The sequence below is a fragment of the Lytechinus variegatus genome, chromosome 11 (assembly GCF_018143015.1).
Source record: "Lytechinus variegatus isolate NC3 chromosome 11, Lvar_3.0, whole genome shotgun sequence".
Lineage (NCBI taxonomy): Eukaryota > Metazoa > Echinodermata > Echinoidea > Temnopleuroida > Toxopneustidae > Lytechinus > Lytechinus variegatus.
In genome coordinates this window covers 319,024-342,922 of record NC_054750.1, presented here as the reverse complement: position 1 = coordinate 342,922, position 23,899 = coordinate 319,024, and the positions used below count along the sequence as shown (strand labels likewise).

The 23,899-nt window shown below is 35.6% G+C and overlaps 1 protein-coding gene across 1 annotated transcript in view; it reads right to left on the bottom strand.

The window, feature by feature from the left end:
• LOC121423426 (ergothioneine biosynthesis protein 1-like) overlaps positions 1-23,899 on the bottom strand; it is a 49,985-nt gene that overhangs the window by 4,771 nt on the left and 21,315 nt on the right. Inside the window, 12 exon segments of the mRNA XM_041618763.1 lie at positions 3,582-3,660; positions 4,302-4,499; positions 5,070-5,327; positions 6,128-6,132; positions 6,362-6,524; positions 8,510-8,674; positions 9,715-9,807; positions 10,671-10,818; positions 11,571-11,652; positions 14,646-14,809; positions 22,316-22,433; positions 23,394-23,520. Coding sequence (XP_041474697.1) covers positions 3,582-3,660; positions 4,302-4,499; positions 5,070-5,327; positions 6,128-6,132; positions 6,362-6,524; positions 8,510-8,674; positions 9,715-9,807; positions 10,671-10,818; positions 11,571-11,652; positions 14,646-14,809; positions 22,316-22,433; positions 23,394-23,520 — 1,600 coding nt within the window.

Genomic DNA, 23,899 nt, shown 5'->3' with positions numbered 1-23,899 from the left:
TAAGTGTTCACAACTAAAAAAGTAAAGGAAAACATTATATTGCAACTATTAGCAAGTAAAATCCTCCCTTTGCTATGATCACATCCAGTGTAAATGATATCATAGCGATGCCATCTGTCCAACGTCCAGTCTCATCCAAGATAAAATAAATGCAAATGCCTAAAGTGTGCTAATCACTAAAGGTCATCTTGGATGTGTTCATAGTAAAAGGAGATATATTACATTATTGATTATTCCTGTTCTGGGAAATATATGAAATTCTCTGTTTCCATGAACTGCATGTCAATCACATTCGGTTTTAATTGAAATATCTCTTGTGTATTCGCATATCCATATGGCATTTTCATTACGCTACATTTTTTAATCTAATATTTTAGAACTATTTTAGAGGGACGTTTAGACTTGCAGGGATGACTGATATCCTCCATGTCACTTCTTGCTCAGCAACCAAGATTTCCCACAACCCACTTCAAAATATTCATATCACCATGAAATACGACTATTTCTATTAAAAAAAAAGATTTCTATGGCAAAATCTTGACTCACAGCAGATATTCAAGCTAATGAATTCTTTTTTAAATACATGAAAATGAAATAGTATTTCCTTTGCACAGTCAATTCTATTGTTTTTGTTTTATCTCAAGCGTATAATAGTATGAATTATTAAGAACTTCTCTTTCAGATGCAATATGTACATCCTTCACAATGGTACTATTCAAAATCTTCTTAATAAGGACTTGTACATATTCTATCCTGCATAATGGAAAAGACTGATTTAATTGTGAAGCTACTCAACATATTTATAATGTCTGGACCTACATAAAACCCAAATGTGTTGCATAATTATTCATTATAACAAATAAAAAGTAACAATTTGAGTATTATCTAGACAGGGAAAAAACTGTGTCAAAAATACAGTTAAAATTTACTGTTATATTTTATTTAGCAAAACTTTGGTTTCAATCTTTAATTCATAAAGGCCAAAATCTCGAAGACTACCTACTTAAAGTTATGACATTCCAAATCATAGGCTAATAAGACTAGTTTAAGTAGGAGCCTACATCAAAACTGATAAGCTACATGTATCCCGAATAGCATGGTGACTGATAGTCAAAATTTTGCAGCAGTATTTAGAGTTATTACTTTAGGCCATAGCTTAAAGTTGACTATCATTTAGATTGAAGTCCTTACTGACCGGTGTTTCATCTATATCCTATTGCTGGCAACATCATTGAACTGCCCAAAAATTCTGAAATACTGAAAATTCATGTATAAACCAGTAAGGACAATATTTCAAGCTATTTTAAATCGCATGGCTATCAGACAAAGCGGATGTAACCTAAGCAGAAATTTGACAAAATGGGCGAAAAGGCAGTTTTCTTGAAATTGTCTTGAAAAAAACCCGAGCTTTTTAATATCGATTTAGGTTCTAAAATTCATCTATATACATTGATGTTATTGATCCCACTGCTGCCACCAAATTTATGATATCTTTAACAACTTTTTCCCCCAATACAACACAAATATTAATCATCTACATGTAACTAGAAATTTCAAAAATAAACACGTAGACCTTGGCTACTTTTACAGACATATTCCACTGCTAATACCAAAATGGTACAAAAGGTCCAATTTATAACACAGTAACAAGCAGAATAGTGACTTTGCAAAGGAAAAAATCATTTAGGAACATGTGATATCTGAATGACGTATTCAGTTCTTTTGAAGTGGGTTCTGGATTGTTTAGAGGGCAACTATTCAATCTAACTTTCATTTAAGGAATATTTAGACTTGCAGGGATGATCATGATACTCTGCGCTTTACATACATTTTGACCTGTATAAAATAGGGAGAAAATCAGGAAAGAAAAGGTACAGCGAGTTAAGTGATCTGGTATTAAAATCAGCAAATGAACAAGGGTCATCTGAAGCACACAATAGATGAGAATGATGAATAAAAGGATACACAAAAGATATACACACAAACAATATTACAAGTTAAGGTGAACCATGAATGAATAAACACCGTGTTAAAACTCACGTTCAAAATGCTATTCTTCATTAAGTGGAACGCATCTGGCAGCCTTGCCTGCATTACGCAGATATAGCAACAGTGCTGCCTTTTAAAATAACTATTTAATAATTATTGAAAAAAACACAACTCATATGATAATAAAAATGTTCATTGACCCTAACATGGCCAAAGTTCATTGACAATAGATGAGGCAGGATGTTCAGTGATACTGGATTACTCCTATGTCTAAGTTACATGATCCAGATCCATATACTTTAAAAGTTATGATGGCAATTCAATAAATACCCCTATAATGGCCAAATTTTGTTGACTATAAATGACTTTTGATCTTGGTCATGTGACATGAAACTCGGGCAGGGTGTTTACTGATACACCATTACCCTTACGTCCAGGTTTCCTGAACTAGATCCATAAAATTCTAAAGTTGTGACATTTCAAAGACTTTACTTTGGATAAGATTTTGATGTTGTTTCCCCCAACATGGTCTAAGTTCATTGACCCTAAATGACCTTTGACCTTGGTGATTTGACCTGACACTCAAACAGGATCTTCAGTAGTAGTTGATGAACCTTATGTCCAAGTTTCATGGACTGGGCCCTTGACATTCTAAGTTATGATGACATTTCAAAAAAATTGGTTACGATTTCAATGTTGACGACGCTGCCGCTGGGAGAAAAGCAGCGCTTATAGTCTTGCTCTGCTATGCAGGCGAGACAAAAATGAAAGGAAACCTCTTCTAGACCATGTTTAATAAAGAGTTGCAACAAAAGTTACTTTGCCATTACCATGGTAACAAGGCCCAGAAGCCAATAACAATACGGTTCTATGGTAATACTAAAATGGAGAAGTTACCATTTTTGTAAGTCTTCATGAAAAGGGTCCAAGACCTTTATATGGTGCTTTTATACTTTGATACCAAAAATGGATACCCAATAAACAGAAATTTTGTACAAGAATACCATCCAGTCACAAAATTATTCCAGATGAAAAGCATTGCTGATAAAAGTTATCATAAATGAACAGATTTATCATTCTTTAAATACAGAAAAAAGTAGTTTGAATATTTTATTTCTCCTTGTACATCCATTAATGCTATTGAATTGTGTTACATCTCTGTTAATACAAAAATAATGATAGTATGCAAAATTCATATAGCGCTTAATACAATGTTTCTAAATGCTGCAACTACCAGGCTTTGGCATGGCTACCCTGATCGGACGCTCGTGTGTTCAAGGCTAACAGCGCACAAATGTGTGACGTATCTATTGACAATATGTGTATTATGGCATAATCAGCTCAACTCACACAGGTTAAATGTTAAATTACTACCTTTTTGCTTCATGAATGCTCCCCTGATAGTCCTAATTATCAGTGAATGGAAAAGTTTAGCTTGCTTTATACATGAAGAAAGGTATTGATTTGTTTCAGGCTACATAGCTTGGAGTGACTGTGGTGATCAGAAACTGGCTAGTATGTTTCCTCTTTATTAGATTTCATTGAATGGTAATCAGCTGCCGTAGCAGACAAACCTCAAAACTCTGTCCTACCTTTCTTGTTCTGTACTCTATCCAAACAATGATGTACAACCAGATCGAATCCACTAAGCTCGTTGGGAATCCAAGTAAACTGTCAAGAAAAATAGTCATTGTATTTTTAAAAATGTTGAGATGGCAAATACTCGCAGGAATTGAATAGCATATTTCTTTTATGTGCAAATTTTCAAATAACGTGATAAAAATGACTTCTTTTTAGCTTGAGGATAGAGGACTATGCTTGTATGCATCAAGAAAATAAGTCCTCTGATACATGTAGTTCTATTATCAACCAACAATGTTGATTTCTTCAGTTTAAAATACTGTAATAGACGGCAACTGTACTCCAAGCATTACTTTCCTAATGATGGTAAATTACATGACTTACAGAAGCTTAATCAGTGTTAATCATACTCACTGGAGGGAAAAGATAAATTGTCTAGACCATTATTAGATCAGTAAAATCCTCTGTTACCAACAACAAAATTACCTTTTCAATCAATTAGGACCTCTACATATTGGCCAATTGTGAACTTATCGAAACTAAATATTATAAATATAATATAAGTTCGAAGATTTGGAATAAATGAATAAAATAGATGAATAGATATATAAAATCAACAAAATCCTTTAATATCCCTTTTTTGTAAGTAACAAAGTTTGAAGTTGGACAACTTTCTTATCACTCTGCATGGTTCTCATTTGATATAAAGAATTGTTTGTTAGAAAGCTAACCTGTTTCAATGTTATTCTTGAAGGGTTGGTATCTGTAGGAAGTTTGGCAGTAATGGTGCATCCATCATGTGTTGATCTCTTTAGACGTTTGGCAGGTCTTCGACAGTCACCTTTAGGACAGTAGAATAACTTCTGTTTCTTGGATAGGAGCTCCTCAGCAGACTTCAGATACACATCACAGTATTCTAAACCAATAACCTGAATGAAGTCAAAGAGAAGTTGTGGCTCAGTGAATTAGTCTTTGAACGTTCAACGACAGCGTCCTGGGTTCAAATCCCACTGCAGTAAATGAGTACTGGTAGGAAGGAATTTGTTCTTAGACACATTGTATTTAGCAATAAATGTTGCATACCCCCTCTTTAACTTGTTGAAAAGTTGAAAAGTGACTCACATCCAAAACAAGGAAAAACAAATTGATGAAATTTTTACCTTCATAATTATTTTCAAGAGTCAGTCCATCTTAAGAGCAATTTGCAGAGAATTCATAGCTACCTATTTAGGTATTAACAAAACAAATTCTACCATCAACCCTTCTAACATACCATATCTGGCATAATTCTACTTAAATCAAAGTCAGGAGTTAATGAGATGACTTTACCAACATGAGATGAGAAGAAGATTAACAATCATAAATGGACATTGTATTTTTTATCGTAAAACTTCATTCTTTGTTGCTTGAGAGCTTCTATTGATAAGTAAACAGGTGTCAAATTAAATGAACTCACAATGGGTAGATGGAGGTGCATATATCTATCAATTCATACTCACATGCTCAACTTCTCTGGAAAGTTCAAAGGTCAATCGGCCACACCCACATCCTATATCGAGGGCATTTACCACCTTGGTTCCATGTCTCTTAGCAGCAGCCATACAGATCTTACGCAGGGATGTGGAGAGGTTAATTTCATCAAGGACATACTCCTCAAAGAGACGTTCCTCGGCATTGATTTGGGTTTCCATGTGTAACTGTTTATTGGTGGTGAGAACAAGCTTCTTACTGATGTCGTCCAGGGGGGAGGGTTACCTCTGAAAGATCCATAGTAAAAGACAATCTTTGGTCAGAGAATGGTGGAATATACACAAGGATAACAGGTGGCATGCCCAAATGTGAATAAGAGCCCCAAAATAAAGAAATCTAAAAAAATCCTTTTTGAATTCAACTGCAGGAAAATATACAGGTACATTTGGGTGACATGCTTTAAATGTGGACAGGAGCCCAAGTATTGGGAAAATGACCCTTAGAGTTAAAAAAAATTACAAATCATTTAAATTTTTGGACTGAATAAAAATTGAAATAAACAAGGATAAAAGCCACAACAGAAAATTTATATGTACTCTTTGAAGAGAATATGCAAGATCTTGAAATCTGTTCTGCCATCTCTTCAAATATAACAAGCAGATCATTTCATTTTTACTTGGACAGCTACAAATATGTTTTGTGCTTAAAAGTCATAATAGGAATCAACCCAATGAATGAAATACATCATGAATTCATATGAAATATATTATACAACTCCCAAGAATGTTCTGTAATCTGATTGGTCCATATGGAATCATATAATATTCAGCAATTGCACTATGACATCCAAAATGCACTATCCTGCACTCTGACGTCAGAGTGCAGGATAGTGCGAGGTCTGGAATTATCTAGAATTTAGATCAAATATAGCATTCGGGGAAACTCATTAATATGGGGAGGGGATTGTACATGTATAAGAAATGCATGCATTCTTGTGCATAGAGGGTCAAAGTAATGAAATCGGTGCTCGACTTGCCAAATGGCCATACTGCACTCGGTCCTGTGGACCCCGGTGCGGTATATCAACAGGCTCTTCTCGCACATCGTTCATTATTTGGCCCTGCTTGCACGCTCTTACATGTATTTGTATACTGTAGAAGTGTGCCAAAGAATTACCACCATATTAAGCATGAAAAAAAGGCAAAACTGAATGCGATTTTTGCAGATTCAGGACTAACTCTGGGTAAGCTATTTAAATTTCCCTACATTATTTTTTAAACCTTTTCTACAACCACAGATGTTGAATAGCTGAAATACATACCGTGATCTTGTTGGGCTGGGTTGCGCACAAGTCTGACAGGTAGTTCTTGGTTTGATGATATGGAACGAGCCAAACGGAATCCTGCATGTTGGAAGAAATGTCTCCTGAAGGCGTACCTAGCAAACCTGGATGCTTCATCACCAGTTGATATCCATGATCCTCCCTGATATAAAGATAAATTATTTACAGGTATTGTGGCCCAGTGGATAAATTTGAAGGGTGTTGCATAAAGATTTAAGTATGACTTAAAGTCTCACTTAAGCACTACTGCGTATTAATCAATAAGATTGCACACTGTAATCATATACCCGTTGGCATTTAAATGCGACTCTAGGTCATACTTAACCCTAAAAAGACTGGGGGGGGCTGATTCTCGACATTTTCCGCGATAAATCTGCCGCGCGAAATTTTTTGACCGCGTCGCTCGCTGACTTTTTAATTTCAAGTCTCGCGCAACTTTTGAGACCAAAATTGTGACCGCGGGGTAAGCGTTCCAAAATTACGCAACATTTCGTAAGTGCATGCAGACAAAAATTACTCAAAAACGTGAATTTGTGTACAAATCCAATGCAAATAGTGTTCTTAGCCAAAATTCCTAAATGTATCATTATTTTTCCTTTACTGCTTAAAATCAATTAATTTTATCTTGTTGATGGTCAAAATAAAGTCCCCGACATTTCCATCGAAAAAAAAACAAAAAGTAAAAAAACAATTACATAAGAAATTTAGAAAACAATAGAATACATAAGAAAATAAATGTGATTTTGAAATTTTTTAAAATTAATTTGATCAGATGCCTATCTAGAGTATATGAAGCAAAAATTAGCATTTCAGGGATTATTTATTTAATTAGAGCAAACTTATGATTTTACGCATAAATTAGCATAATTAATGAGACTGAGATTTTTTGCAGATTTGATGTTATAGTTTTGTAGATAATGCCATGGGTAACGCGTGTGCCAATTTTCGTCGCGATCGCGCGATCAACGGCAGATCATGGGGGGGGTGAATCAGTCTTCTTAGGCGTCGAAATAGCCCAGTCGAGTCATGCTTAAATCTTTGTGAAACACCCCCAGGACTTTGCACTACAAGGTCCAGGGTTCAAATCCCATCGCATCAATTCGCTTCCTTTGGCAAAGTTGTTTATCTTCAATTGTAACCCTTCACCCAGGTGTTGTAAATGGTTACCTGGTTATAAGGAATTCCTTGAATGGTCAAGCCCCTAATTAGGGTAGAAATGTTGAAGTCAGATTATAACATGCAGTACTTCAGAAACATTGAATGCTGCATATTATTATTTATTGTCATTACTTTTGTCATTGTTACCACAATACTTTGTAGTATCAAAGTATAAAGGGGTTTGGTCACTTTTTGCATTCTCAGTTGCCAGATAATTGCAAGCTATACCACTTTTTTTTCCAAAGTAAAAAAAAAAGAGCTAAGTGGGTCAGCAAATTTAATCAAAGGGACCATAAATTTCCTGTACTTTGTGAACAATTAAATCTTGAACACTATGATGTGGAGAGGTTTCCTGCACATGCTTTCCCTGAGATTTGCCTCTCCTTTATCAGATGAACTAAATATCCTAACATTTTTGTCTGCATCATAGTCATCATTGACATCATAATCTATTTTTCTATTTTATGTTTGTTTTATCTTATGGCCTTGTTACCATCAAAATGTAATAAAAGGTGGCCCTTATTTATCAAAAAAGGTGGACCATAAACCATAATTAATGAAATATAGAAACCATGTTGGCATATACAATTTAACAAGAAAGTTCTTACAAAAAATTATTAAAATATGAATTAACAAGGTAAAGGCAAGAAACTTATACCTACAAAAAAATCCTACAAAAGAATATTGTGAAATTTGTGGTGAAAATTTTATTATTCTATTTATTCATTAATTTTCCATGGTGATGCTGATGCTGAGGATCAAACTGACTTGGGCCCTGTAACACAAAATATACTGATAATATGAAAGAACAGTTCTGTTTAATTCCTAGTCCATCTACTAAGCAAAATTCACATGCAACAATGATCATGATAGGCCGTTTCATTTAACGATCAATCACTAACCTTTGTCTTATAGGGCCCTGTTATCTGATATTTAAATGCATTAATTGGAAGAAGGTAAAATCCTTACAAGAATGACATTGTGGTTGCCATCGTAGGTAGGAGAAGAGAAGTCATCATACAGATAGTGTGTCTCACTGCCTGGTAGTCCATTAAAATGATCCTCTACCCATTGCCATACGTTACCAAAGACATCATGGAAACCCTTCTCATTGGCTGGGTACATGTTAACAGGCTGTGGAAGATAGGAATGGAAGGAGGATATATTCACTTAGTCTTCAGTTGATCTACTTCTTAGATAGTCCAATACCACATGGACTTGACCCATTTTATTCTTAACAGATGTCTGGTCTACACATTTGGTCTAAAAACCCAGTATGGCTGTATGGCTGCTGCTAAGAGACATAGAACCAAGGTGGCTAATTGTCAAGGAAAGTTTGGGTCATAACAGTTCATACATTTCATATAGTATATATAAGTATTCTTCATTGAATGTGATATACACATTATTCTGAAAGAAATTATCTTGAGGGCAATTTCATTGACAAATCCAATATTGATCATGCCTACAACCAAAATTTGTTAATATCGTGAATTATCACCCGTATCAGACATCTGAGCTGGTCATTTACAAAACCGTATTGCCCTACATTTTCTGAATATCGGGAAGGGTAGGTATATTGTTTGTATTTTCCTCGGTCTCAATGCGTGCATTTACTTTGCATGCAGAGACGACACAAAATATACCTTTGTATTTTCCCTGGTCTCACATCCGGGCACTTGTGGATGCGTATAAAGAGATACGCTTCATAAGGATCCGCGCACCAACAATATACGTCAAAATAAAGACAACGCTGAATCCGAGCGCTTGCAAGTACGTCATAATGGTAAAGTGCAGAGCCTAGACCGATATTAACATGACACAATAGAACTCTATCTTTAAAAGAAATATCCCCATTATCATGATTTTTGCTATAGATATCTGATTTGGATGATAAGAATATTGACTGGCTCTTCTTTCAGGGAACATCAAATATATTGCCCTTAAATGACCCACATTGCCCTCGTCTAAAGACTCGGGCCAATATGATTCTTTTGCTGGCAACATATTTGATGTTCCCCTCAAGGCCAGTCAATATTATATAAATATGCTATGATAACAAGATATAGGGTCACCCAAAAAACATATTGAGAACATAACACAAAGCAATAACACAACAAAGTTGTGATTTCCACAATATTTTCTTACTTGTGAGCCTATACGTGCATACTTACTGTAGAAGTGCCGAATACAAGATTGAGGTTACATTTCTTGTGGAGCTCTTTGTCATAAATAAGGTCTGATTCAATCCCCTTGGAGACAGGAACCTGTTTAAAAAAGATACATGAACTTTGCATTAACATCTGTCTTCATTGTTTTTATAATGCTGTTTGGGCATGATAAACCTCACAAATTGATGTGAAACAATATTACCTACATGTAATTCCTTTGACAGCGAAATTCATTGAATGTTCTGTCTCGATATGCTTATAACATTTTACATACTGAAATATTGAAAAGGAAATCTTCAAATAAAAGACATTGTGACTTGATTTCTGTAAATAATACAGTATGTGATTAATGAATTCATCAATTTGAAGGAAATTTCAATAAAGACTAAAACTAAGGAATATATATCTATATGGCATATTACTCTTCACTTTATGCATTTTACTATTTCCAAAATCAGTTAACAAAACTCACAAAGCTCTCGTGGGGAGTGTTTCATCAACATTTTCATCCGACAAGTTGTCAGATCTGACATCTTTCTCTGATGCTGATCGGCTGAAAAGTACTGTTACTATGGTAACTGTTGGATAAAATGGGACTTGTCGGATAAAACGTCCGACAAGTCCTTTCATGAAACGCCCCCCTGATCATAAGTTCAATTATCAGATATTTCAGTCCACTTGTTTAGCAATATAGGTAGATAAAAGGGTTCCATGAAACTTGCTCCAGCAACAATTGCTCTGATGGAAGATCTGAACATTGAGAAAATCATGACATCTAACCTCTTACACTAAACCCTAATCCCTATCATGACATCATTCTGAACCAAAAACACAATTACAATCCTGACTCTAACCAGGGCCTATGTCCTCTGCGATGTATCAAGATCGGAGCAAATATATTGTCACCAATAAAAGATATAACAATACCTGTCTATCCCTAATGAAAGATATAACAATACCTGTCTATCCCTAATAGCATTGTGTTCAGCCTCAGTTAGCAGTCTATAGTCTGAACCTTTCCATGCTGCATACGCTTTAGCTTCATGATAATTCACTTCCACAGGCCAGTCCCACGGAATAGCAGTCTCTTCACAAAATGATCGGTACCTGCAGAGCAGATTTCACATTCAAACAAAAAGCAGGGTTTTTTTTACAACACTTTGTATCTGGTTGTATCTGGGTGACTTGTGCATGGTTACAATAACATAATTGATATAGCCCAATATTTGATGTGGTATTGCAAAAATATACTTAATGGCATGTTTTGCCCTTTATAACTGCATGGAAATACTGTTTTTACAATGGCATGAGCATGGAACTCTGAGCCTTCTTGCATTAATTATTTAAAATGAAAAAAAAAAAATATTAGAATGACACACACTTCATTTTCATAACTATTAGTCGTAAATATTTCAGAAAAGGAGATATATTTCAATAGACCTGTTCGTAGTTACCTCAAGGGCAATTTTCGTCAAATGACCTTTCATTTCTTTCATTATGATGGGCAGATTTCAAAATAAAATATCATGTAAGCATGCCCTACATAGCAGGATGCAGAAATTGCATAGACCCGGTGACTGGAATAGCACACCGATGAACACTCTAAGAAGTTATTTCTACTTTGAATGCATTAGCATGTATTTAGCCATCTGTGAAATATCAGTCGCTATTAGACATACATTGGATTGTTGTTTTTGTGGATCTCATGAAAAACAGTTCAAAAAAATATATCACTAATCACGACATCAAAGTTGGTGCTTATCTCATTAAATCAAATCACCATGTCATTTCATTACGAATGACCTTATTCATGCGCAGAATGGAACTACAAACTGGCTTATAGATGATTATTTCATTACCTATAGGTGGAAACATTCTGGTTTTGATCTGCCTTGCAATGTGAGTAACCAGCCAATACCCCTCCACAGCCTGACACACAACCTACAATATAAAGAGAATGAAAAATAATAATAATAGCTGGATTCACTAAATGTAGGTGTTTTTTGCCTGAGGTACAAAGCGCTGCTATTATTACCCTGGCTTTAGCTTTGCTGTCATATAGGCCCTGATTATTCAAGAAATTTCTTCCTACCAGGTACCCATTCACCTCACCAGGGTTGAGTGCAGCACAACGTGGGTAAATTTCTTGCTGAAGGAAAACAAGCCATGGCTTGGAATTGAACCCATGTCCCTAGGATTGGAAGATGAGAATCATAATAAATGATAGTAATACAAACCGTATATTTCTGTAAGATAAATTACAAACACTTACATGTATGTTACATTTTCAACATGGGCAGCAAGGTGAAGTATGGCAAGTTCCCCCAAGTCTGCGCAGTCCCCCTTGTCTGCGCACTTACGTATCTGCGCGATTATAGTAGAATAAGATACAAAACGAACACAGACTATACACATAGACAGATATTTATTTAAAAATCCGACTCAAAATGGTGGAAAAATAATGAATTTCCATGTGACGGCCTCAAGATGCAGCCTTTCTCATCAAAATACCCGATTCTATGTATTAGGCCAAATAGGTGACAACCAATCACACTTTAAAGGTCAAGTCCACCCCAACAAAAAAATTGATTTGAATAAAAAGAGAAAAATCCAACAAGCATGACACTGAAAATTTCATCAAAATCGGATGTAAAATAAAAAAGTTATTACATTTCAAAGTTTTCGCTTAATTTCACAAAATAGTTATATGCCCATCCTGGTCGGAATGCAAATGAGGAGACTGATGACGTCATCTACTTACTATTTCTATTGTATTTTAAAATAAGAAATACGGTATATTCTAATTTTCTCATTTTCAGGTGAAACAATGATTACATGTAATTCCTCCCTGAACATTTGGAATTAGCATGGTTTAATAAAATATGCTTCAGTCAAGTTTGTCCCTATTGTCAAATCTGTAAGAAATGAATATTGTCAAATCTGTAAGAAATGAAATATTGTATAATTCAAACAATAAAAAACAAAAGAAATACACCCCTGCAGTGAGTGATGGACATCATCGACTGTCTCATTTGCATGCCACTGAGTTGTGCATATCATTGTTTTATGAAAAATAAGCGAAACTTTAAAATGTCACGACTTCCTTTTTTTACATCCGACTTTGATGAAATTTTCAGTGTTATGCTTGTTTGATTTTTCTCTATTTATACAGTTGTCCTCAAAATTATTCATACCCCTTGTGGAAAAACATTCTTTGGTAGATTCTTTACTTGTAAAAGCTATTATGATGTAACTTTCTTTGTATCTTTTGTCTGCTTGTTGCTATGCATGATTTGACATATAAGCTGGCAAGTCTTCATTAGCATAATAATAGATAGGGTCGAAAGTTATTTTTTGCACTTGTTCAGAATTATTCATACCCTTGCCAATACCTAAACAAAAATGTCCTTTTATGACAATGCGCATTATTTTTACTGTCTGGGAATGTGCTATTCTTTGTTCTATAGTTATTTCAAGATGTTCCAATGAATTAAATACCCTCTTTGTTAAACAAGCCATTGAACAATGATGGAAAATAGCATCTTTCTTAAAGGGTATAAATAGAGGAAAGCATTCTGGATATTCTCAGTCTCTGATAATCATGGCCAAGAAGAAGGAGCTCAGTGAGGACCTACGGCAACGTCTTGTGAATGCCCACATTGAAGGAAAAGGTTACAAGGCCATTTCAAAGCAGTATGATGTCCCTGTGGCAACAGTCCAGAGTGGAATCAAGAAGCACAAGAGGTACAACACTGTGAAGAACCTTAGTGGGCGTGGCAGGAAGTGCAAGGTGTCCCCTAAACTTGCCAGGAAAATCTGCAGAGAGGTCCACAACAACCCCCGGACCACAACCAAGGCCCTACTTGAAACGCTTGACCGGGCAGGGACGAAGGTGTCCCGGTCCACCATCGAGCGAGTCTTGCACAAAGGAGGTCTCCATGGACGCAGGCCTCGGAAGACACCGTTGCTCAGGAAGAAACACCGGAAGGCTCGACTGGCCTTTGCTAGAGGTCATCTGAAGCAAAATCCAAGCTTTTGGTCAAACATCCTGTGGTCTGATGAGAGGAAGTTGGAGTTATTTGGCCATATGGATGTTGAATACGTCTGGAGGAAGAAAGGGGAAGCATACAATCCAAAGAACACTGTGCCAACTGTCAAGCATGGTGGTGGGCACATAATGCTATGGGGATGTTTCTCTTCTAGTGGCACAGGGAACCTCGCTAGAGTCAAAGGAATCATGAAAAAGGAGGATTACATCCAGATCCTTGATGATAACTTGAAGGAATCTGCCGAAAAACTCCAGCTTGGCCCCAACTGGAAGTTCCAACAAGACAATGACCCAAAGCATACCGCCAAGCTGGTGAGGAAATGGTTCAAGGACCATGATGTCAACGTCCTAGAATGGCCAAGTCAGAGTCCTGACCTGAATCCGATCGAGAACTTGTGGCGAGACCTGAAAGTCAGTGATGGCTAGGAACCCGACCAACCTGACCCAGCTTGAGGCCTACGCCAAGGAAGAATGGGCCAACATCCCGCAGGAGACGTGCAGGAAGCTTGTGGACACTTACAGGAATCGTCTAGAAGCAGTCGTAGAAACAAAGGCTATGCTATTGACTATTAATGAAAGACATTGGACTCAGAAAACCTAGGGTATGAATAATTTTGAACATGACATTGTTTGAATATCTATGAATAAAATACCCCTGAAAACAGAAATTTCTTGAATTGTGCATTGTTGTTATTCTTTCACTAGTAGGTCACACATAAGTCTTAGAGAAACTTGATAAAGTGCATTCATTTCATCACAAACATGAACAATCACAAATATCAACAAGGGTATGAATAATTTTGAGGACGACTGTATATATTAACATTTTTCTGAGGTGGACTTGACCTTTAAAGATCCACTTGAACATCTTATCATCATATATTACCTTTATCACACACCCAGAATGTTGGGTGAATTGCTTGACGGAATGTCCTCCACTTCCAGCCTTCTTTACTCCAAAGCTTCTCATTTTCATATCCCTTGGACTCAACGAATCCTAGGAACTCTCTATTAGTGATCAGGAATTTACTGGCCTCAAAGCTTGGTACACTGCAAGAAGATCAAAAGAGAATAGGAGGTTGTTTTCACAAAGAGTTATGAGTGATTTAAAGTCATGCTGTAATGCCAACACACATTCAGTAACTCAATCAATGACTACATCTATGTACCTCTTCTGTACATGATCTGACCATTGTGAAGTCAATGCCTAAATTTATATATAACACACAGAACTGAGATTAAGTGTGAATTTTAGTCAGACTTTAACTCCATTACTTAAAACTTTCGAATGTTTCCATGGATAAGAAGAAAAGTGTAGTGGTTTCACGGAACACCATGGCCCGTATTCTGAAGTCGGCTGTAACTTAAACTTGGGTTTAAAGTTGTGGTTTCAGTATGGAGAGCCAGAAGTATCAAAATTTTTATTAAGTTGTATGTTTCTTATGTTTACTGTGCTCTTTCCTGATTCATTGATGGTGAAGACAATCATCTATTTATACTTCTTACACAATTATAAATGATTTGAGAGCCGAATGAGCTGAAGTATGATATCTCTACTGTTAGTGATTATGTATTGGCTGTCCATACTTAAACCACAACTTTAAACCTGAGTTTAAGTTAAACCCGACTTCAGAATACGGGCCCATGTATTCTTTTGTGGGTACACGGCGTACCTTGACAGTGTTGAAAGGCTTGCTTTTTAAAAAAAAAAATTGCTCATTCTCCTGAAGAGACAAGAACAGACCCGTAGAAACGCAGAGTTTGGGTGGTCATTTTCAGGACCAACATACCATATACCCTACAAAGAATACATGGTGTACCATAAAACTACTACACTCTTCTACACCCCTTATCACTTTTCTGTATACATGTTTTGGAGTCTCACTGAGCTTCAAATTAGTTTGTGCACAGTTGTTAATTCAAGCCTCTTCTTGTCTTGATGTCATAGCAATACATCTGCCATACAAGCAGGGTTACATGGAATTACAACTTAAGAGTCATTTTCAAACTTTTTCTCGTCTGTTTCTTGTCATGGTAAAACTAATTAGTACCACCATAACCAGTCACTCAATGGATGTTGTTTTGATAAGCAACAAAATATAACAGAGTCTGACTTTCTACCGAGCTTTTGACTTTTGGGCTGATCAAAATTCCCTGATTTTTTCTTTATTTGAGGCATTTTTCCCTGACTTGAGTTATTTCTTATCAAATTCCCTGAATTTTCCCTGACTGGAAAAAAGTAAAATATTTTCCCTAGGAACCCTGCGTGATATGAAATTATTAATGCTATAACTGTTTTATCCTTATACTTTGCCATCCCCTGGCGAGTTGAAAATGGCCTTTTGTTATCTAGACAACAAATTTCTGACCTCGAGCCCAAGGTGGCTGTGATTTATCTCTGGCATGAAGCTGGCTCTTGGGTGGGGGGGGGTCGTGGTTGGGGTGTTAAAAATGTTAACCCCCCCCTTAAATTTGTTTTGATACTATTAGATTTATGGTGAAGAGTTTTTTGGGGAGGGGGTTGTCAACATTTCTTTCAGCTTGAAAACTGCCCCCCCCCCTTAAAAAATCCTGCGTACCATTACGTTGTATTACGTTTGAATGGGAAATTAAATAAAGAAATAAATTGAATTGGATTGACTTGAATTGAATGAATAGAATCGAAATAGCCATCCCATGTGATCAGAGGTTTTCTGCAAGTCAAACTTTGTTCTTGCAAAGATGTATAATTTAGTCCAGTCAATCTAGCCAGAATAGGGGGGTGACTCGCCACTAATTGCAACACTTGATTTTCTACTGCAATGCTTTCCAGGAAGGTCCCCTAAACAACATACTAAAAGTCCCGAAAAATCCAAGCAGTGGAAATTTATGAAATTTGCATATTATGAAAATTAGCCATAAAAATTTAGAAAAATAAGGAAAATTGTCAAAAAATTACAAATTAATTGTCCAAAACAATTTAATTTGAGCGAAATGTAATGATAAATAACTGTATTCAATGTTCTTATTCAAAAGCGCCAGCGAATCTACCTAATTTGCATATTATGCAAATAAGCATCCTTATATGGAAAAAAAATGTCAAGATATTGTGATTGTTCTCATATACACTGCTTGAAAACATTTCATTTATGTAGACATTTTTGCTACTATCACTTAGCATGAGAATTCATCACAATGCCTGAAAATTAATTTGCATATTATGCAAATTAGCCATTAAAAATAGAAAATAGGGAAAATAACCCAAGGATTATAAATTAAATGCCAAAAGCAAGCAATTTAAACAAATGTCATGATGAATATAAGTACAATGTTTTTATTTTAAAAAGCTAGCCAATCTCCCTCATTTGCATATTATGCAAATAAGTATCCATATATGGAAATGTCAAGAAATTTTGATGTTCTCACATTGACTGTTGTTCAAATCAATATGCTGCTATCTCTAAGCATGCATATTCATCCTAATACAATTTGTAGTTAAGGTTAAATACTGGAAATGTGTTCTTCACGTCCTAAAGCCATGTTGTTAGTCTGACAAGATGATGCGATTGGCAAGAACAAAGCACAGTATTTGATATTGGTGAGTAGTTTGGTAGAGCCGAAATCCTTTCCTATATGGTGGGAAAGACAAAAGGAAGGCCAAGAAAAGCAGGTGAGATCTGATGAATAGTCTCATTAAGAAGTGTAGCAGAGATTCCATCTGGCCTAGTAGCTTCATGCAGGTTGTTTTCTTTAACAATTTCTTCAGTAGTTTGGCTACACCCGCTCGACTAAAAAATATGTTTTCTGGCCATGTCTGGGTCAGAACAGGGTTCCAGGACTTGCAGAGCAGCGTCATCATCATCATGATTAGTGGTAAATACTAAGAATAAAAATCAGTTGTCTTCCAATGTAGTCATAGCATGATAACATGATATTAAGGGCTTCCAACATGCTAGCTGTTACAGCCTGGATCATTGCCAATCCGGTCAACAAATTGTGTATTATAGGCTTGTCTACAAACCATTCTATGGTCCTAGTGTAGAAATTCTGAGCTTCACCTTACTGATGCTTTAGGAGCTCAACATGCGCAAGCCTTCCTATAAAACTTTTGTTCTGACACAACTGATGTACAGTGTCTAATTGAGGCATCTTGTGTCGGAAGAAGACATGGGTAATGGTTTGGTTCTTGTCAAAGTCCTCTTGATTGATATCCAATCTCCTATGCTCGACTTGTCGGATTTCAGTACAGAGAGTTGTATGATTGTCCAAAGTACATCTATATACATGACACTATGAATGTCAGCATTCCTCCAGAATAACATCCTCAGTCGTACCATAATTTCTGAAAGGTTTATTCCTCTTATACCCTCACAGTATACCAATGAGTAACACAAAGTGGCAAACAAATCCTGGAATGGGTACACACTTTATCAATGTTGGATGGTATTTGATGGTGATGTTAACGGTGTTCCGTTATGTTTTGTCCTCTTTTGGAAAGGCAATAACCTGGCTTAGTCCTTCATCTATTAACGTCTACTGGTTGTTCATTGTCTCACTGAGGAATTTCCATTTGCCATAAATATTAGGATATTGATATTATTTGCATACCATTTGCTTAGAAACTATAGCTACAATATTTGGAGATAGTTGCCATCCTTAGGAGATTCATCAAAGAGAAAAGAACAGAAAATGGATGCTTCATCCTGAAGCAGCAACTGGATTCAGCAAGAACGTCTAATCATGATTCTTGTATCTGGGAAAGATGTCTATATACACTTTAACTAAGCCTTTATCATGACTTTATGAATGGCTTTCATGTCGCTCGTATGGGCAAATGCTCATTGGTACTCTTATAAACCATGCCCAGAGATCTCGTGATTCAAGTAAGTACTCATATTCACCACCAAGACAAGTGGTGTGCTACAAGGACCAAATATTCGAAGCTAACGAGCTTTTATTTGTACTGGGTGTGACATCTTGTGCTGATCACTTGACAATCAAGGAGCATGCTAGCGTGGACTATACTAGCAAGAAACGCAAAGACTCTACGAAGTCAAGGAGCAAGACTTGGATAGAAATATGAAGCATTCAAACAGTGGGACCAATGTAGAACTGACTCATCATTGCACAATATGAGTGGGGTATCTGCTCCGGTGGTAACTGCTCATGAAAATAGTCAATATCAACCAAGCAAGGTCATCAAGGTTACACATAATCTACGTGGAATTTTAGAGGAAAATATCACAAGTTTCCTTGATTATTTATAACATGCCGGATGCTTATTTGCATAACATGTACATTCCACTTCAGATATTAAGCTGATAATTAATGTACTTTAGTAATCATATATTGATCTAGATCCACAGAGGGGAGACCTGTACAAGACCTTTTAAAGACCAAAAATTGGCAAGGTCTTATACAGCAGTCTCCAAGATCACTGAAATTTGTCATCTCTGTTGTGGAATGACTCAAAAACCCTCAAAGAACTCTGAAAGACACCTGTCCTATAGAGATCTTTCAATGGTCTTTCAGAGATGTTTATGTATCAAGTGATCTTTCAAAATTCTTTCCATAGACTTTGCCTGGTCTTTCAATTATCATTCGATGATATTTCAATGATCTCTCATGAGTCTTACAGTAATCTCCTAAAAAATCTTGAGAGACTGTCGAAAGATCATAGAAAGACTAATAAGAACTTTGAAAGTTTATTGAAAGACCACTGAAAAATAATCAAAAACCAATTTTCCTGTAAGACCACTGAAAGACTGTTTTGAACCGTTTCAAAAAGTTTTGGGACTCACGAGGAACATAAAGACCATTGAAAGATCTATCAGGAATCATGAACGACATTGGAGATCTTTGAAAGTTCGTTGAAAGACCCTTGAAAAATCAAGCAAGTTTTATCATCTTACAGCAGTTTTTCAGAGGTCTTGCTCTCTGTTGAATGGGGGTTTAACTGTTTGTGTGAGAAAAAACAAAATTTCTGGGGGATTTTCATACAGGATGCTCGTAATTATATATGCAAATGATGTAGATTTATTTCCATTTTTTTATTTGAAGAATTATTAAATTTGTAAAGATTACCATGAGCTTCCGTTCAATTTATATTGTTTTCCGCACTTGATTTCCAAATTTTTTATTATTCTCCTCATTTGCAAATTATTATGGCTAATTTGCATAAAATGCAAATTTTGTGATTTTCCTATGCTTGTATATTTAATGACTTTTAATATGGTATTACTTTCCTGTAATTAAGGCATTTCCATATTCCAATTTCAATAGATGATCTACTTGCAATTTTTGAGGAATGTATCCCCAGTGTGTTTTCTTGAATATTTATTACATGTTAGATACTTATTTGCATAATATGCAAATGACACTACAGACACTAAGCTTAATATCAATGTATTCAACGTCCTTAGTGATAGTAGCATAGTAATTTCAACATTATTGAAATTTTCAAGCAGTCAATGAGAGAAAATTCACAATATTTTGACAATTTTTCCATATGGATGCTATATCTGCATATTATGCAAATGAGGTAAATTTGTTTGCATTTTTTATTAAAAATATTGATTAAAGTTATTTATCATGAATTTCCGCTCAAATAAAATTGTTTTGGACACTTAATTTGTAATTTTTGGACAATTTTCCTTATTTTTCGATTTTTTTATGGCTAATTTGCATAATATGCAAATTTCATGAATTTCCATTGCTTGGATTTTTGGGGACTTTTAGTATGTTGTTCAGGGGACCTTCCTGGAAAGTATTGCAGTGGAATATCAAGTGTTGCAATTAGTGGTGGGTCAAACCCTATATTGACTGGACTAATTGTCCATATATCGGTACCTCGAAGGTAGCCCCTTCATACATGATTGCTTTGAAACCTGTTCAATTCTTTGTTATTTTTCTCCTTTGTATCTGGCATTTACAAAATTTGAATAGTTTTTCAAAGCAATTACTGAAGCGAGGACTATTACCTAGCTGTGCATGACATTTATTTTTTTTTACTATTCTTATGAGCTTCTGATTTATGGTTTTGCAAGATGATGTAAACTTGTCGATATGGTCTAGTGAATACTAATAGATAAAAAATGTATACTTTGCAATGGAATGCTGTACAACATCATGCCCCTTCATGCATGGATTCTGCCGATTCAAACTCTCTGCATTCATAACAGAATCTTTTGATAAGTTTTTAAGAGTTTATCATTCTTATATAATTCATTTATCATATTAAAAGTTGTGTACCGTGTTATCAATTCAAACCAGGACAAATATCATAAATCAGCGCACTTTGATTTACCAGGATATTCAAATTAATCTATTTGAAACCAAGGTTTTACTTGACAACCTAAAAGCTCCTACAGGCTTGCCAGACACAAAAACAAATAATGTAAAACACAAGTCCTTTTACATGTAATCTATTTATTGATACCATGTTAATGGTAAACCTTGGAGATTACCAAGAAACAAACATCCATAAATTTGAATCACAGGCCTATTAGATATCATAGCTCTGTAGACTTACTGCCCTTTCACACAGTTGAAAAATTGTAATTTGAATGATTCCAGTGAAAAATAAGGCTAATGATGAATATTTAGTACGTGTGAAACCAAACTAGAACATGATTAGAATCACGACCGCTAATCACAATCACAAATTCAAATTCTACTCCAAAGTGAATTCCAGTTAAGTTTTACTCCAAATACGGTACAAATTTTGAGTGCAAGAGGCTTGACCTCCAAAATATCTTTTTGAGGGCGGGGCTCATGTGACCTTTCAATCACTTCCTTAGATAGTACAACTGTTATGCACTCATCGTAGATTGTATTTGCGATGCAGTGCTTCGATTGACAAGTCAGCTCAGGAATTCGAATTCAAATCACAGTTTTTGAGTGTGTGAAAGGTCTGATGATTCTAAAGAATTTTTTTTATTGTGCATTATCACAATGAGGATTCAAGATTCTGTCTCTTTTCTGTGATATAAAGCACATCAATTGAAAGACTCATTCTGCATATAGAGGGATGGCTATGCATTAAACAGCAACATAGTATTGTGATGGTTGGAAGCAGTTATTTTGGGGTGATAATTTTGGGGCAAAATCAAAATACTAAAACAAAATAACAGTAACTAACATGACTCATACACATGCAAAGCTGTTTCAATTTTCTTATTAAAAAAAAATATATTGGTAAATGTCAAGAAGTTCAAGGCCAAGTCTATGCTCACATTAATTAACAGTAACATTGAGCCAAATGCTTAATGAAGAGTCAAACCACATTTTATCGCATTAAGATATTGAAGCAATGGAATATTTTGAATTCTATTAAATAAAATATACAATTATATCAAATAAAATATGACATGATCAGCTCCCTGTTTTCAAGCCGATTTGTTGCTCATAACATGTTTACAAATCTGGGCAAAATCTAGCGTGTAGTTTACATCCGTTTCTAAAGAAAAATTCACTCTCTTTCTTTCTCTCATAAACTCCAATTAATAGGAGGCTAGACATTAAATTCTAATCACTATAAAATACAGGTGTGTATAAACTGGTGTATTATTATCATACCTGGTATGAAGTTGTGGATATTCATTATCCCAGCCATAGGAGGGGAAATCCCTAGGTTTGCCCATCATCACCTCTGTGGCCTCCACTGGTATAAAGGGGTTCTTCATAGGGCTCTCACCTGGTAGAATAGACCAAAGTAATAAATTAGTTATTTAATCATTTAGTTCATTACTAGAAGCATACACAGTTGTAACTCAAGTGTGGGTTCAATGAAAAGGGCAGTAATCTTTATCCAGTTAAAGTCATCTAATGTCAACCAACACTGGCTCACTTACATGTACATGTAACTGAAACTCTGCACATTTAGTGACCAACTTTTATGCAAACACAACATAATTATGCATTCTTAGAAACAGAGAGATAATGTGTTCATGCTTCTTAAATTATTCTTTTCATAAGATTTTGAACCTGAATTTCTATCACATCCATGGTCATGGCCACCACTGGTGTATGACGTCATATCATTTATGGAGAGGGATAACGCATAAAAATTACCACCCCCCCCCCCCCCCCCCCCCCCCACCCTTCATCTTGAGGAGTATGGGTTGCCATCAAGGAATTCAACCATATTAAGATGCACTCAACCAATGTGATATAAAAGGGTGCCTATAGCAATTATTTGACGTTTTGCTGACTTTGCCAGATCAAAATGCAACATTTTCCTTTGAAGACATATTAAAGGCCAGGACCATAACACTAGAGACTGGGAAGAGTCAGGAGGCATGTAATCACTGTTTTATTTGTTATTAAATCATGCTTGGCGGCAGATAACATAAGGTATGATATATCATAACTATGTAATCTTTCATTACTTGTAGAAAAATTATCCACAATGCAAACAAACGTAATGATAAGGTTGGGGGTGTGTTCAACTACAGAGTAAACATATCCTATATGTGTGTTAGGTCGACATAAGTTCAATTGATATGCATACAAGACTTTATCAAGCTGTACTACATAAACTCGATTTAAAACAATGTAATATAAAGTAAATTGCAGCAATTGGGGTCTCATCTAATATCATATAGATATTAAACATTCATAGAATACAATGGAGAGAGTTCAAACAAAACCTCACCAAATGTGACGGGTCCAGAGACCCAGTCAGCAGGCTTTCTGACCATGGATATTGGTAACTGACGGATTAAGACAGATGAGGTCTCAATGTGGATTCTCTCATGTTCAAAGCCCATGAAAAGGCCCCACTGCAACGATAAGAAACAGGTATAACATATAATTATTCATAGTTTTAAATAGTTCTTTGCTTTTATAATGATGTGTTAAACAGGATATCTAATGAAAAATTAATAGCTTTGGGGATCATTTCATGAAAGAAACTGTCGGACGTTAATCCGATAGGTCTACTTTTATCTGAGAATTACCATAGTAACAGTGCTTCTCAGCCAATCAGATTCAAGGAAAGTTGTCAGATCTGACAACTTGTCAGAAAGAAATGTTGATTCAACACTCCCGATATTCTTTGAGATTTTCTCAAAATATTCAATAATGAATTGTTTAGGCCATACTATTGTCCCAATTAGTATATGGTACAGGTATGTACATGTATTTATACTATAATTACAA